This window comes from Hypanus sabinus, chromosome 15 (assembly GCF_030144855.1).
Source record: "Hypanus sabinus isolate sHypSab1 chromosome 15, sHypSab1.hap1, whole genome shotgun sequence".
NCBI lineage: Eukaryota > Metazoa > Chordata > Chondrichthyes > Myliobatiformes > Dasyatidae > Hypanus > Hypanus sabinus.
This window is the reverse complement of record NC_082720.1, coordinates 13,828,885-13,845,827: the sequence shown is the minus strand read 5'-3', so window position 1 is coordinate 13,845,827 and position 16,943 is coordinate 13,828,885. Positions and strand designations below refer to the sequence as shown.

The 16,943-nt window shown below is 44.5% G+C and overlaps 1 protein-coding gene across 4 annotated transcripts in view; it reads left to right on the top strand.

The window, feature by feature from the left end:
- LOC132405309 (dihydropyrimidinase-related protein 3-like) overlaps positions 1-16,943 on the top strand; it is a 235,740-nt gene that overhangs the window by 125,173 nt on the left and 93,624 nt on the right. For all 4 annotated transcript variants that reach the window (XM_059990017.1, XM_059990016.1, XM_059990019.1 and 1 more), the window contains exon 5: positions 13,368-13,429. In XM_059990017.1, the coding sequence (XP_059846000.1) occupies positions 13,368-13,429 (62 nt within the window). The remainder of the gene's footprint in view (positions 1-13,367; positions 13,430-16,943) is intronic.

Genomic DNA, 16,943 nt, shown 5'->3' with positions numbered 1-16,943 from the left:
AGCTGATCACAACTCTATTGCAGAAACCTCTGCCTGCTACAACGAAGTAAAGGAGCTGTTCTCTTCATCAGGAGTGTTAGGAAAGTAACATTACTGTTAACGAGGGCAAGGATAAGATTGCTTGGAATGAGGACATTGGGGAAATTCAAGAAGGCTGTCTGTTAGAGAGCTGGATTCTCATTGTTCATTGGTCCTGCTGGTCTCTATATTCATTTCCATGTGAGAGGAACTATGGAGAACCTTTCCCTCAATTGGCTACACCCACCGAAATATATTTCCTTGTGCCTACTGCCTGCTGGCATGCCAGTGTCTTCATGAATGTGCTTGCACCAGACTGCTGGTTGGTGTTATGCCTAACATCATTGCCCCTCTGCACTTCTTCTCAGGCTGCCTCCTACAATATTGTATCTCAGCTTTAGCAAGCTTCCCACTGGAATACAGCAAACCCATAAGTAGGAAACTGTTCAGCCAAGGATGCTTCCAATCTTTGTCCCTCCAAACTGAGCCATTGGGCTGCAATGTGCAGGTGGGGCTTGCTGTCAGAGACTGCAGGCTTCTTAATACGCACAGATCAAGGGTCCTCCACCAACCTTGCACTGCCGTAGCACTATCCTTGCCAGTGTTCAAAGCCACAGTCAAGTGTATTGTCATGTGCACCAGCATACTTAAGTACAGGTGCAATGCAAAACTGAGCTAGACAATAGGTGCAGAAGTAGACCATTCGGCCTCTCGAGACTGCACCGCCATTCTGAGATCATGGGTGATCATTCACTATCAATACCCAGTCCCTGCCTTGTCCCCATATCCCTTGATTCCCCTATCCATCAGATATCTATCCAGCTCCTTCTTGAAAGCATCCAGAGAATTGGCCTCCACCGTCTTCCAAGGCAGTGCATTCCACACCTCCACAACTCTCTGGGAGAAGAAGCTCTTCCTCAACTCTGTTTTAAATAACTGACCTCTTATTCTCAATCCATGCCCTCTGGTACTGGACTCTCCCAACATCTGGAACATATTTCCTGCCTCAATCCTATCAAATCCTTTAATTATCTTAAACGTTTCAATCAGATCCCCTCTCAATCTCCTCAATTCCAGCGTGTACAAGCCCAATCTCTCCAATCTCTCTGCGTAAGACAGCCCTGCCATCCCAGGAATCAACCTAGTGAATCTACGCTGCACTTCCTCAATTGCCAGAATGTCCTTCCTTAAACCTGGAGACCAAAACTGTACACAATATTCCAGGTGTGGTCTCACCAGGGCCCTGTACAAATGCAAAAGAACATCCTTGCTCTTGTATTCAATTCCCCTTGTAACAAAGGCCAACATTCCATTTGCCCTCTTCACTGCCTGTTGCACTTGCTCATTCACCTTCATTGACTGGTGAACTAGGACTCCTAGGTCTCTTTGCATTTCTCCCTTACCTAACTCGACACCGTTCAGACAATACTCTGCCCTCTTGTTCCTGCTTCCAAAGTGGATAACTTCACATTTATTCACATTGAATGACATCTGCCAAGTATCTGCCCACTCACCCAGCCTATCCAAGTCTCCCTGTATTCTCCTAACGTCCGCTTTGCATGTCACACTGCCACCCAGTTTAGTATCGTCAGCAAACTTGCTGATATAGTTTTCAATGATATAGTTTTCAAGCTGTAGCTGCATCGCAGAACATAGCACTAACAGTAAAGTTCTATGACAAGAGTCTGGTATCTGTGGACTGCTTGTACCTTAAGAACCTTTCCGCAATGAAGAGTGACAGCAGTGATGAATTTCACCATCACTTTGTGTGCCAGCGCAACCTTTGCCAACCATAGGAATAACGTGTTTGAAGATCAGGAACTGGAACCCAGAACCAAGCTTGTGCTCTTGCCGGCAGCCGAGATCCTCATCTTTTGTTGGCTTCAGTGACACGGGCTGCCTGCTCCAAGCACCTCAGTGTGCAGGAGTGTGAGCATTAACACTCCGTCTACAAAGTCTTCCAAATCCGTAATCATGTGTCACAAATATTCCTTTCGGCCCACCATAGAGCAGTACAACCTTAACAAGCCCTTCAGCCCAACTTCCCCTGCACTGGCAGCCTACCCCCCCCATTCCTCTCTTGGCGATCAGCCATTACCTGTGCCCTGCACTTTAGGTATAACTACGTACCTGTATCTCCTATCGGTAAACCCCTCTGTGTCCCAAATGATTTGAAGGTCATCCAACTCCAAGTCCCCAATGCATTCTGTAAGAATCTGCAGCAAGATGAATTTATTCCAGGTGTAGTCATCAAGGACGCTGGAGGCCTGCCTGTCTTCCCATGCCCCACAAGAGGAGCAATCCACTGCCCTGATAGTCATTCCCAGTACTCTAACTGTAAAATAAGAAAGAAATTTGCCTTAGCCTCTGCCTCTTAACTTCTCACTCTAACCTTGACTCGGTCCCACAGTAGCCAATCCGTTTAAACCTAACTTTTTAATGCCTCTTGCCAAGTGTCTAATAACACAAACTATTTCAAGTTCTCTTGAAAGTCCCAGCGACTTGCTTTTTAAATGTGGTGTTATTCTCCACAGTAAAAGCGCGAGTGTCCAGAGGGTGCATCCTCCGAGCACCAGGGCAAGTGGGATATTTAGTCTTCTACAGTGGGCAAAAAGCAAAGCTGCTGATTGTAGTGGCTGGTAACATCAGCATACAGACGGTTTCGAGTTGCATATGGACTGGGAAAATATGTTCAACATGAATATGTCACAGCAGTGTTTTAAGTTTCAGGCAGTTTAAATGTTAGTTGTGTAAGAGGTTGGTGAGGCTTAATTTGAAGTATTGTATGCAGTTTTGGTTACCTACCTACAGGAAAGATATAAGTAGAGTTGGAAAAAGTACAGAGATAATTTACGAGGACATTGCCAAGACTGGAGGACCTGAGTTATAAGGAAAGATTGAATAGGTTAGGACTTTATTCCTTGGAATATAGAAGATTGAAGGGAGATTGATCGAGGTATACAAAATTATGAGGGGTATAGATAGGGTAAAGGCAAGCAGGCTTTTTCCTTTGAGGTGGGGTAGGACTACAGCTAGAGGCCATGGGTTAAGTGTGAAAGGTGAAGAAGTTTAAGGGGAACATGAGGGTTATGAGAGTGTGGAACGAGGTGCCAGAACAAGTGGTGAATGTCATCGATTTCACCATGTAAGAGAAGTTTGAATAGCAACATGGATGCTAAGGGTATGGAGGGCTATGGTCCAGGTGCAGGTTGATGGGAATAGACCATGAAATACTCAGGTTTCCTCAGATTCACGATATATGCCTGGTTCTTATTAATGGAGCAAACCAAGATTTTGCTTCAAATGGGGACTTAAGTAAAGTAGTTTACTATGGAAGAAGACATTAAAGAAAAGGTCAGTGGTATTTTGACTGACACTGTACCTGAAACTTCAGTGCATTTTCCCAAGCCGTATGACAATATCATGCACACAAGAGGATTTAACCTCATTGAATAGTTAACAAAAGATACAGAACGCAGTTGAGCCTTGACCAGTCCTTGTTGGAAGTAAAAGTAAAGGAGAAGTAAAAGCACAAGGTTTACAAGAACAGAGCAAGGAGGATCTGGGAATGATTTTGTGACAATTGAAGAGAAAAATTCATGTTGATTGCTTTTTTCCCCCATAATGAGCAATATTCAAGAGAGTAGTAAAAATATCAAGACTGACAATGTATCTGCTGTAAACTCAGCATGAAGTGTAATGTTCTAATGAGAGTCAAGGTCAGCTAGCATTAAGTGCCAAGATGATGCTATTCCTGACAATAGCTGGTACATTTATAATTTCAACACAGCTGTTCAGTGAAGAGCACGATGAATGTAAAAACCTTTGACGGTTGGAAATAAGTTAACTTTTTTTAAAAAAGGACAAAGCAGTGTGACATTGTTTCTTAATGCTGCCATTTCTCAAAGGTTTGACTTGTGACTGTCCCCAGTTTTCAGTAGTATATTGCTGAATCTGTGAAAAGTTCTTGAAGAATCTATCCAAATTGAGCTCGTGTCTCTGAAGTACATCTGTAGGTGGTGAAATGGAGTTTGTAGGTCTTGAAGTCTGAATATACAACATTATCTTCTGAGCTTTTTAGGCAAGGGTTTTTCTTTTCTTAAGTTTGCATTGCAGGCCACTCTGTTAGTGCAGCAAACTTGGGATTCAACTAGAGAACTCCTGTCATTTTTCATTTTGCTAGATAAATTGCCTGCTGCCATTTGAATTCCTTGGGGAGTGAAATTGGTCCTTGGCAGAAGCACAAAGCAGCCAACATTGAATTGGAACTCTGTTTAATACCCTGCCTAATTTTCTTTTCCGGCTGCTGAACACTTTCACCCTTTGTTTAACATTACAATGTAGCTATTCTTAAATAGGTCTAGGAATACTAAAAATAAACATTACTTTTATTGTAAAATATTACACAGCTGATTTCTGGCACATTTGAATTCGGTGGTTATGCAGATACCTTCCATAGGAAATTGGTTTGGGCATAGTGAGTTGGGCAGTGGGGAGGCAACTTTTTTTTTTCTAAAACAAGTAGAGTTGAGTACAGTTTGTGCCAAACTTGTTGACTGAGCTTGATCTGAGAATAACACATGGAGTTTACTTAATTTAAAAATGATCAGGTGCTCCATATCTTGAGCCTAAAGCATTGAAATGGTCGTAAAACAATATGAAAATGCAGATGATGGAATTGGACACGGAAGAGAAAATACTGAACAACATCGATCTAGCTCTGATGAAGGGTCACAGGCCCAAAGTATTAACCGGCTCTTTTCCCAGATACTTCCTGACCTGCGGAGTGTTTTCAGCATATTCTGCTATTTATTTTAAATAGTCAGTGTTATCAAGTTTAGGTCTGTGGCCTGATCTGGGCTCTTCAATCTGAAACGTTTCCCATTTTTCTCCCCCAGATCATTGTTACATTATTCTCTGATTTTTAAGTAAGTGATGTGTGCCAAGTGTTTAGTCGAAGGGCCGGAATGGTCTATTCTGTGCTGTTGCTCAAAAAAAATATTCCTTGAGCTTTCTTTGGAAGTTCAGCTCGTGTCTTTAAGAGAAAAAAATTTGCATTTACACAACATTTGTTCAAGGCTTCAGTGTCGCAATGAAATGAGCTCCGTTGTTATTTAGGATGTGTACTGTACAATTTGTGCAGAGACACCCATGAATAACATTTGAAGTTTGACTAGAGGTTCTTTATAAAGACACAAGATGCTGTAATCTGGAGCAAGTGAAGTGCTGGAGGAGCCCAGCTGTCGGACAGCATCTGTAAATGTTGGGAATCGTTGCTGTTTCTGTTCAAGACCTCGCATCAAGACTTATTCAAAGTCGGCTTTCCTTGAAGGCACCCTGAAGTGGAGTAGTAAAATGGAGACCTATTCTATTTTTTTATGAACTTCAGTGAACAGTCAGGATATCAGGGATACCTACCTTACTCGACCGCCTGGGTGATCTTACAGCCGTAAGAGAATTTTGAGGCTTCAGTTTAATGTCACATCAGAATTGCACCTGTCCTCTGTTTTACACCGGTGGGTTAGCGTGGCCTCCTGCGCTCACCACTATCCTGTAGATTTGGTAGATTTTGTGACCAGGTTGTAGTACACTCATTTCTTCAAAGGTGGTCATAGATCGAAGTACTTTAAGAATAATTAGCCCCTTCATGAATTATTCACTGACTTGAAGGCAAAGCAGAATGTATCTCGATCAATTTGAGATGGAAAATTTTATTTATTTCGTGAATTTGAGAAAAAGCATTTAAAGTATTGATGTATAACAACATAAGATTTCCAAGCATCCTAGTATTGTTTTCCCTTTCATTAAACACAAATGAGAAAATTTATTTGAAAGTATATTTGTTTAGCTTGTATTTACATGTGTGGCAGGAAATATCTGAAGATTTGCAGCTATCAGTGCTGTACAGCTAATGGAATTCTGTATGGAGAGTGTTTTCTGAGAATTCCAGTAAAGGTTTACTTGGAATTCTCCCAGCTTGAAGAAGGACTGACCCTAAAGCTTGTAAATAAATCCTGGCTTCTGCTCAAGCACAAATCTGTGCAAATTTTGCAGTATTTTAAGATGTAATCTTTGTTTATAAAATAAATTGATTTGTTATTTCTTTATTAATAGTTACTTGATAAATTCCCTTAAAACAGTTGAAAATTTATCACATCACATTCAACTCAAATTGCATTCTACCTCCTGTGTCTAATAGATGTTAAACTAATAGTAATGTATTTTAAATAGAAGCCAAAATGTTTCCGTTTCTGTTGCATTGATGTTTAAACTTTTTTCTAATTTAAAAACTTTGGATCAGAATACTTGTCTTTTGTTGTCCTTGGGGCACCTTTGAATTTAAATTAGAAGTAGATATATTGACTGTGATTAATCTGATCTGGCACTGTGACCAGTTTTTGGAACAATTTTTAGTGTAATGTTTTTACAATATAATGGCATGGTTATAGGATCTTGTTTAACATTGAGTATGATTTAGCTATTTAAAAAGATAAATCATGCAATCATTTGTGCTGGTTGCATAATTTTAGAGAATCAGGTCAGCAAGGTCAGTGGAATTAAATAAACGTGCCTGTGGATAATAAAGGAGGACAAATGCAGACATCCCACCCTGCAAAAACTCATTTCAGGGAGGTAGCACCACCACCTCCACCCCCCAACTCCATATACCACCCCCCACCTGGTCGACCTCCAAGGGTATATGCATACAGGACATTTGATTATGAAAGAACACAACAATTTATTTGATCACATATTGAAACTATTTACACACACGTGTGTGTGTGTATGTGTGTTTATCTATATATAAATAAATAAAAGTGTGTATGTGTGTGTATATATATATATATAAATAAAAGTGTGTATGTGTGTGTGTATATATATATATATATATATATATATATATATACAAATAAAAGTGTGTGTGTGTGTGTGTATATATATATATGTACCTTGTTGAGTATTTTGTTGGCAATCTCAATGCTAATAGCCAAATGCTAATGCAAATAGCTTTTATGCTTTTGCAAACTTTCCTTGTACTGTGACGTGGCTTGCTTGGCAGATTTGAGCATTTTGCCGGAAGCCTCAATCTGTGTCAATGAATTTGTTAATTTTGCAAGATATCAGATTCACAAGTGTTTTGTGAGACAGCTGACTTCTGAATTCTGTCTCAATGTGACGCACCATGCTGAATGCCCTTTCTACATCACAAATAGAATTTGGCAGCACCCAAAGCAGCTTCATCGACCGGCAGAGCTCTTTGAATCTCAACTGCCCTGAGCTCACAGATTTTACTGTTACTGTTGTTACTTTTCACCCCTGTTAGGCAGGGGTACACTTTAGTGTAGTCTGGGGTGAAGTACGTTTTATATTTTCTGTTTTTGGAACACTCTGCCAAGGCGCTGCAGGACACTGAACTGAACTAACGGACAGTGAGAGAGAGAGAGAGAGAGAGAGAGAGAGTGAGAGGTTGACTGTAAAGCCCGCCCACAGAGAAAACTGATGGGTGTACTTAGCACAAGTAGCACTTTGGGTAGATGGAGCTCGTCAGCCTGGGAAGGCAGTCCATCTAACGGGGAAAACTCTGATTTCAAACCTCCCTGCCTTTCGGCCATAACGACTCATGGGAAAGGCTTCGGGAGTAAACCCTGAAGACAAATCCGGAGCTGGAGTCCCTAAGGCAGTCTGACGTTACCTTCAACCTCGTTCTGGCAACTCCTGTGATGACACTGGTGCCAAGCTGTATCGGCCCTTGCCCTCCCCGTGGACAACATCGGTGGCGTGGAGAGGGGAGACTTGCTGCTTGGGCAACTGCTGGCCTTCCATACAACCTTGCCCAGGCCTGCGTCCTGGAGCGGGCGCAGACCCATGGTCTCCCGAGACTAACAGATGCCACATACACACTTAGCACAGAGAGACCAATCAGGATGCTCTGTCAGTCTCGCTACATCTGTCTCTCTCAGTCTCAAAAAAAATCGATTTACGGGATATTGTATATAATTTGCGGGCGTAAGGGAGCCGCTTTCGATATACAGGAGACTCCCAGAACTTCCAGGGAGAGGTGGGATGTCTGCAAATGCAACACCTTTTACATGTACAACTGACAATGAACAGATCTTGTTTTGACTTGAGGGTAAATGGAGCACCAGAGAGAACATGAGGGAAGTCAGGAAGAAGAAAATGGAATTGTTTTTTCTTAGAGCCTGTTTGATGGCTTTTTTGGTCTTGGCACTGGAACATCCCTTTTGCCCTGCCAAGACCAAAACAACCATCAAACAGGCTCTTAAAAAAAAAATTCCATTTTGTTCTTCCTGAATTCCCTCATGTTCTCTCTGGTGCTCCATTTACCATTAAGTCAAAACAAGACCTTCAAGGTTCTCTGATTAATGACCAATCTAAAATATTGTGTGTCCCTCACTGTGTCAGTTTCTCCATACAGTATTGATGAGAAGTTTCCTTTGTGTCCCTGACCTGATGAACACCCTCTGAAGTTGACAGCATTTCAGAATGCTTCCTGTCAAGGTCTAGGTGTAACATATGATCTGAAACACAAATCAGCCCACTATCCTATTGTTAGTAACTCTCTGTAAAGTTCTGCCTAACTTGCTTTGTAATTCCAGCAGCTTCAGGTTTTTATCCTGGGTTTCCAACATTCACAGAAACACTGGAAGTACTCTGTAGGTCAAGCAGCAATTGTGGGAAGAAACCTGTAGCATTTTAGATTAAAAAGGATCCTGAACTTGAAACATTAAAACTATCTCTCTTTCCCTAGGTGCTGCCAGACCCGAGTGCTGCTAGTATTTTCTGTTTTTCAGATTTCCATCCTTCACAATCAATCTCTCTTCCATGCTCTCACCTCTCTCCCTCTTGCTGTACCTCTCACTCTGACACTTTTAACAGTATCTTTGGCAATTAGTAATTCATAGTCAATTAATGCATCTGATTAGCAGAAACTCCTGACAGACTCTGCTTTATGCTACAACCATGCAGGGTGCAGGTGAGACTTGCCTGCAGTTCTAGCCTCCTTTCTTGAGGAAAGGCTTACTCGCTTTGGAGGTTGTGCAGAGGAGGTTTATCAGGTTGATTTCAGTGATTGGTGGGGGAGGTTACCCTTTGAGGAAAGATTGAGTTGCCTGGGATTATACTCGCTTGAATTCAGTAGATCTTATAGAAACGTATAAAATTATGAAAGGGGTAGAGATAAGATAGAGGCAGGTAAGTTGCTTCCACTGAAGTGAGACTAGAACTAGTGAACATTAACTTGAGATTTAGTATGGAGAAGAAGTGAAGCTGCTGTGCCTGAAGAGTGTTGAATTTGTGGGATTCGCTGCCCAGCAAATCAGAGAAGGAAGTTATGGAAAAGGGAGGTAGGTGGAGTTGAGCCAACAGCCAGATCAACCATGATTTTATTAAATGCTGCAGCAGGCTTGACAGGCCTGATTGCCTAATCTTGCTATTTCTTGTATTCTTGTATAGTATTGCTTTCTGTGTGTTCCTTGATTTAAATTCTGTTGTTCCACAATTTGGTTTGTTCTACATTTCCCTGCACAGGGTACATTTGGTACAAACCAGCTTGGTGACTCGTACCACTAAGTTCAAGAACTACTTCTACTCCGCAACCATCAGGCACTTGAACAAAAGGGGATGGGTGCACTCAGCTTCACTTGCCCCATCATTGAAATGTACCACAACCAATGATCCCACTTTCATGAACTTTTTATTTAATGTTGTTATTTATTGCTGTTAATTTATATTTGCACAGTTTGTTGTCTTCAGCACTCTGGTTGATCTTTCATTAATCTTAGTTACTAGTCGATAGAATTGTTGAGTATGTTCACAAGGAAATGAGTTTCAGGTTTGTATATGGTGACATATATGTACTTTGATAATAAAATTTATTTTAAACTTTAAGTTTAGTCTTAGCACCAGCAAGGTAAGTTCCTACTGCTTTTGTTTTAGTATTTTGATGCACGGAGAGAAAGTGATCAAATTAATGCAGGGACACCACAATAAAGTGCCAAATAGAGTGTTACAGAGAAAGTCCTCGTCGTGGCTATCCCTCGAGGTTGATGAGGATGGTCTTCGTTCCTTTGATCTATTTATGAGCTCAAGTGGTTTATGAATGGAGAAAGTACAGTTCAGGTAGACGGTGCAGAATCATAAGGTAGATTGTGTTGCTTGTCCTGTTCCCTATGTTCTTATATAATGTTGCTTTTTGTGTGTACCTTGGTTTAAATTCTGGGGCCTGATGTCTGCAGGTCTCGCCAGGAACCTGACGTCTAAGAGTCTGTGACCAAGGACAGCGGCCTGTCTGTGTGTGAGTGGCTGGGTCGGAGTTTAGGAATGGGGTTTCATTGCTGTTGTTGCTATGTATCGTTTTGCTGATTGTTCTGAGCATTGTATGTTGGCTTGCAGTGTGTGATGATACTTGTGGACTGTCCCCAGCACATCCTTGGGGGAGTTGGTTGTTAACGAAAATGACGCAGTTGGCTGTATATTTTGATGTACATGTGATTAAATCTGAGAGTGTCAAGAATCCATTTTGTACTAGGGAACTTTTCAATCTCAGTACCGGTGTTTGATATTCCTACTCTGTGTGAAAAATTTTTGGCTGGTAACTATATTTATGCCTCTCATAATCTTAACTATCAGTTCTTTACACCCCCCCCCCCCCCCCCCACCACCTCAGACCTCACAGAGAAAACAATTCACGTTTAGACAACCTTTCCCCCAGAGCTTGGACTCTCTAATCCAGGCACCATCCTTTCAAACCTCTTTATAGTCCTCCATGTCCTTGCTGTAATGGGGCCACCAGAATTGCACACAACTAGACCAAGAAAAGGCCTTTGACAGGATATCACAAATATAATGTAGGTGGTCCAGAGTTTCATTTTGAGGTGGGAACCTGTAACTGAATATAACTGCTCTTTAGCAAACTGACTTCAATAATGCAGTGCAAGTGACTGTCTGGAAAGCTGAAATTAAACTTTCTGACCACGTCTTTCAGGCACTGGTCAGCTGAGAATGTCCTGGAGGGTTTGTTGGAGAAATAGGCACCAAGACCCCAGCAGGTGAGAATGGCCCACCCTATCATGCTCTTCCTGCACAGCCAGGACGTCAGTGCCATTACACGTTGTCCAGGTGGCTGGGGCACAAATGAGACTCCTGTGCGCTTGTAAACTGTGTCAATGGGGAGCCATGGTCTCCGGTGTACGGAGATGACTGTCAACTACTGTTGGAAGATGAGCTCCGTGAATGATGCACTTTGCCTGGCATTTATGGAACAATACAGCACAGTACAGGCCCTTCAGCCCCCAATGTTGTGCCGACCCTTAAACCCTGCCTCCCAACTAACCCTCCACCTTAAATTCCTTTATATACTTGTCCACCGTGTTGCAGACAGGCTTAATTCAAGGGGCAGGAGTTTTTATTTATTTATCCATCCGTCCATCTCAGAACAAGCTGTTCCGGCCCAATGAACTGCATCACCCATCAAACCACCCATTTAACCCTTGCCTAATCTCAGGACAACTTACAATGACCAATTAACTGTGGGAGGAAACAAGCACGCAGGGGAAGCTCACACCTACACGCGAGTTCAGACAAACTCCTTGCAGATGGCGTTGGAATTGAACGCCAAGCTGTGCCCTGAGCTGTATTAATGTGTCGCTAACCATCCACACTACCGTGGTTGAAGGGTACACCGAAACCAGCACCCCTGTCTCCAGAACTCTGTGGCCACTGACTACAGCGTAGGGTCCTGCTTCTCCTGAACATCAATGGATTGGCCTGTGCATGATAACCCCTCAAACTTGATGCTGCTGGACTATTTGGGACAGAAAAAATCTATGCTCCATTGACATATAAAGTAAGCATTCCAATGGAATATAAAAATATGCATATTTTAAGGGGCAGAAAAAAAACTTTGGAGAAAACCTGTGCTGGAGAGAGCCAAATATGCTTGCCGTTTACCCTGAAAGGTTATAAAGTTTCTTTTGCCTTTCATCCAATAATATATTGGAATCACAGTAAGACCTACCTGTTAGATTTTGGGTGAGTAATTGTGTCACGTAACAGAGTATTTGAATTTACACCTCAAGGCACTGAATACCTGTTAAACTAATGTATTAAAATCATTAACAACAAATTGAGGTTCTTTTTACAATCAATAGAACTTTTGCAGAGGCTGGAAATCCTAAGCAACACACACACAATGCTGCAGGAACTCGGCAGGTCAGAGAGCATCCACGGAAATGAACAATCAATCAGTGTTTCAGGCCAAGACCCTTCTTCAGGACTGGAAAGGAAGGCGGAAGACGCCAGAGTAAAAAGCTGGGGGGGAAGGGAAGGAGGACAGCTTGAAGGTGATGAGCACCTCCTTTCAGGGTCCCAAACAGTGTTTCCAGGTGAGGCAGCACTTCATAGAAACATAGAAAATAAGTGCAGGAGTAGGCCATTCGGCCCTTCGAGCCTGCACCGCCATTCAGTATGATCATGGCTGATCATCCAACTCAGGACCCTGTACCTGCTTTCTCTCCATACCCCCTGATCCCTCTAGCCACAAGGGACATATCTAGCTTCACATGCAAATCTGCTGGGGTTGTCTGTTGTTGTGTCTGGCCCCCCAGATGAGGCCTCCTTCACTGGTGTGACTCTTCATAAAATGGGGTACCGCTTCGTCGAGCACCTCTGCTCCATCTGTCAAAGGTGGGACTGCCCGGTGGCCAAGCATTTTAATCCCCTGACATGTCGGTCCACGGCCTTTGCTTTTGCCATGATGAGGCCACTGTCGGGGTGGAGGAGCATAACGTTATTCTATCTGGATACCCTGCAACTTGATGGCATGAATGGTGTTTTTTCCTTCCAGTAACAAAAATTTTCATCCCATCTCTCCCCCCCCCCCCACCCCCCCACACCAATTCCCCACTCTGGCCTCCTACCTCTTCTTACCTGCCCCGGGGCCTGTCCTCCATCCCTTTTCTTTCTCCTCTGGTACACTCTCCTCTCCTACCAGATTCCTTCCTCTCCTGCCCATATGGCTTTACCTATCACCACCTAACTATTCTCCTTCCCCTCCCCTCACCTTTTTATTCCGGCATCTTTCCCCTTCTTTTCCAGTCCTGAAGACCAAAACGTTGATTGTTCTTTTCTGTAGATGTTGCCTGACCTGCTGAGTTCCTCCAGCATTTTGTGTGTGTTGCTGGTTTTGTTTTTATTTACAAAGATGGCACAAATTTATTACTATGATTGATTCAGAAACTGAACGTGATACTCAGTGTCATCCAGGTTATGTATTTTGCTTTTCCTCCTGTTTTACTATATTTTAAAGCTATCTGTTTTATTTCTGACAGGTGTGAATTCCTTCCTGGTCTACATGGCATACAAGGATTTATATCAAATGTCAAACGCTGAGGTAAAAAAACTAGTAAATTCTGCTGTCATCTGCTGAGTTCTGTTCAATGTCCAGAATAATGTTCACACAACTGTTTCATGTTAGGACACATGCTTGGAGTTAGCAAAGGCAGTTTACATTCTGTAAATCCTACATTTTACTGAGGTTGTGTATCTGAGGATTGCTTATTGGAGCATTGATCATTCCAGGAAGGTTTGCACACTCAGCTTCCTGTCTGGCTGGCTCGAATGAATGCAGATTCAGTTCTGACGTGTTGCCCTCACACTATTTTAACACCTTCTCTTCCCTCCATCCTTGTCTGAGAGGTTCTCCCAGATTATTCAGTTCTTCATTTTTCTCTATTTTGTTGATTTATAAATAACATCCTTAAGTTGATTTTTGTTCATAAGTCAGAAAATACAGAAAAATCACTTGTAGTTGTGAATGTCATCAAAAGCACATAATTCCGATAAGAATGAACAATTACTAAAAGTGGGCTGAGAGAAGAAACTAATTCTACTGTTTTAGAAACGAGCATTTGTACCCACACCACCTTTCTGACCCTTTGCCTTGTCACCCCACCCCTCACCCATGCATGAAATCAGCCAAACTAGACAGCGTTACACCAGAGCCAAGGTACAAAACACAGTACCAACAATCACACGCAGCAGAAAACACACATAGAACATACAAGGTAGCAAGCACGTCAGTAAAATACAGCCATGCAGCAAAATATGTAGTCCAGACCCATAGTCCACGAATGCCACAGAAATCTGAGGTCGACCGTAGTACAGCTTGTCTTCTGTTGGGTGCACACTGGAGGAGCAGCACCAACTCCAGCCTGGACACTGCCACGCCACCTCCAGTGGAGTGCCTCGATTCCAGTCTGGACATTACACCACACCGCCTCCAGTAGAGTACCTCGATTCCAGCCAGGACACTACACCACACCGACTCCAGTGGAGTGCCGATTCCAGTCTGGACACTACACCACACCGACTCCAGTGGAATACCGATTCCAGTCTGGACACTACACCACACCGACTCCAGTGGAGTACCGATTCCAGTCTGGACACTACACCACACCGACTCCAGTGGAATACCGATTCCAGTCTGGACACTACACCACACCGCCTCCAGTAGAGTACCTCGATTCCAGCCAGGACACTACACCACACCGACTCCAGTGGAGTACCGATTCCAGTCTGGACACTACACCACACCGACTCCAGTGGAGTACCGATTCCAGTCTGGACACTACACCACACCGACTCCAGTGGAGTACCGATTCCAGTCTGGACACTACACCACACCGACTCCAGTGGAGCACCGATTCCAGTCTGGACACTACACCACACCGACTCCAGTGGAGCACCGATTCCAGTCTGGACACTACACCACACCGACTCCAGTGGAATACCCACTCCAGTCTGGACACTACACCACACCGACTCCAGTGGAATACCGATTCCAGTCTGGACACTACACCACACCGACTCCAGTGGAGTACCGATTCCAGTCTGGACACTACACCACACCGACTCCAGTGGAGCACCGATTCCAGTCTGGACACTACACCACACCGACTCCAGTGGAATACCCACTCCAGTCTGGACACTACACCACACCGACTCCAGTGGAATACCGATTCCAGTCTGGACACTACACCACACCGACTCCAGTGGAGTACCGATTCCAGTCTGGACACTACACCACACCGACTCCAGTGGAGTACCGATTCCAGTCTGGACACTACACCACACCGACTCCAGTGGAGTACCGATTCCAGTCTGGACACTACACCACACCGACTCCAGTGGAGTACCGATTCCAGTCTGGACACTACACCACACCGACTCCAGTGGAGTACCGATTCCAGTCTGGACACTACACCACACCGACTCCAGTGGAGTACCGATTCCAGTCTGGACACTACACCACACCGACTCCAGTGGAATACCGATTCCAGTCTGGACACTACACCACACCGACTCCAGTGGAATACCGATTCCAGTCTGGACACTACACCACACCGACTCCAGTGGAGCACCGATTCCAGTCCGGACACTACACCACACCGACTCCAGTGGAGTACCGATTCCAGTCCGGACACTACACCACACCGACTCCAGTGGAATACCGATTCCAGTCTGGACACTACACCACACCGACTCCAGTGGAATACCGATTCCAGTCTGGACACTACACCACACTGACTCCAGTGGAATACCGATTCCAGTCTGGACACTACACCACACCGACTCCAGTGGAGTACCGATTCCAGTCTGGACACTACACCACACCGACTCCAGTGGAGTACCGATTCCAGTCTGGACACTACACCACACCGACTCCAGTGGAATACCGATTCCAGTCTGGACACTACACCACACCGACTCCAGTGGAATACCGATTCCAGTCTGGACACTACACCACACCGATTCCAGTCTGGACACTACACCACACCGACTCCAGTGGAATACTGATTCCAGTCTGGACACTACACCACACTGACTCCAGTGGAATACCGATTCCAGTCTGGACACTACACCACACCGACTCCGGTGGAATACCGATTCCAGCCAGGACACTACACCACACCGACTCCAGTGGAATACCCATTCCAGTCTGGACACTACACCACACCGACTCCAGTGGAGTGCCGATTCCAGTCTGGACACTACACCACACCGACTCCAGTGGAATACCGATTCCAGTCTGGACACTACACCACACCGACTCCAGTGGAGTACCGATTCCAGTCTGGACACTACACCACACCGACTCCAGTGGAGTACCGATTCCAGTCTGGACACTACACCACACCGACTCCAGTGGAGTACCGATTCCAGTCTGGACACTACACCACACCGACTCCAGTGGAGCGCCGATTCTAGCCAGGACACTACACCACACCGACTCCAGTGGAATACCGATTCCAGTCTGGACACTACACCACACCGACTCCAGTGGAGTGCCTCGATTCCAGTCTGGACACTACACCACACCGACTCCAGTGGAGTGCCGATTCCAGTCTGGACACTACACCACACCGACTCCAGTGGAGTACCGATTCCAGTCTGGACACTACACCACACCGACTCCAGTGGAGTACCGATTCCAGCCAGGACACTACACCACACCGACTCCAGTGGAATACCGATTCCAGTCTGGACACTACACCACACCGACACCAGTGGAGCACCGATTCCAGTCTGGACACTACACCACACCGACTCCAGTGGAGCACCGATTCCAGTCCGGACACTACACCACACCGACTCCAGTGGAGTACCGATTCCAGTCTGGACACTACACCACACCGACTCCAGTGGAGTGCCTCGATTCCAGTCTGGACACTACACCACACCGACTCCAGTGGAGTGCACCGATTCCAATCTGGACACTACACCACACCGACTCCAGTGGAATACCGATTCCAGTTTGGACACTACACCACACCGACTCCAGTGGAGTGCCTCGATTCCGGCCAGGACACTACACCACACCGACTCCAGTGGAGTACCGATTCCAG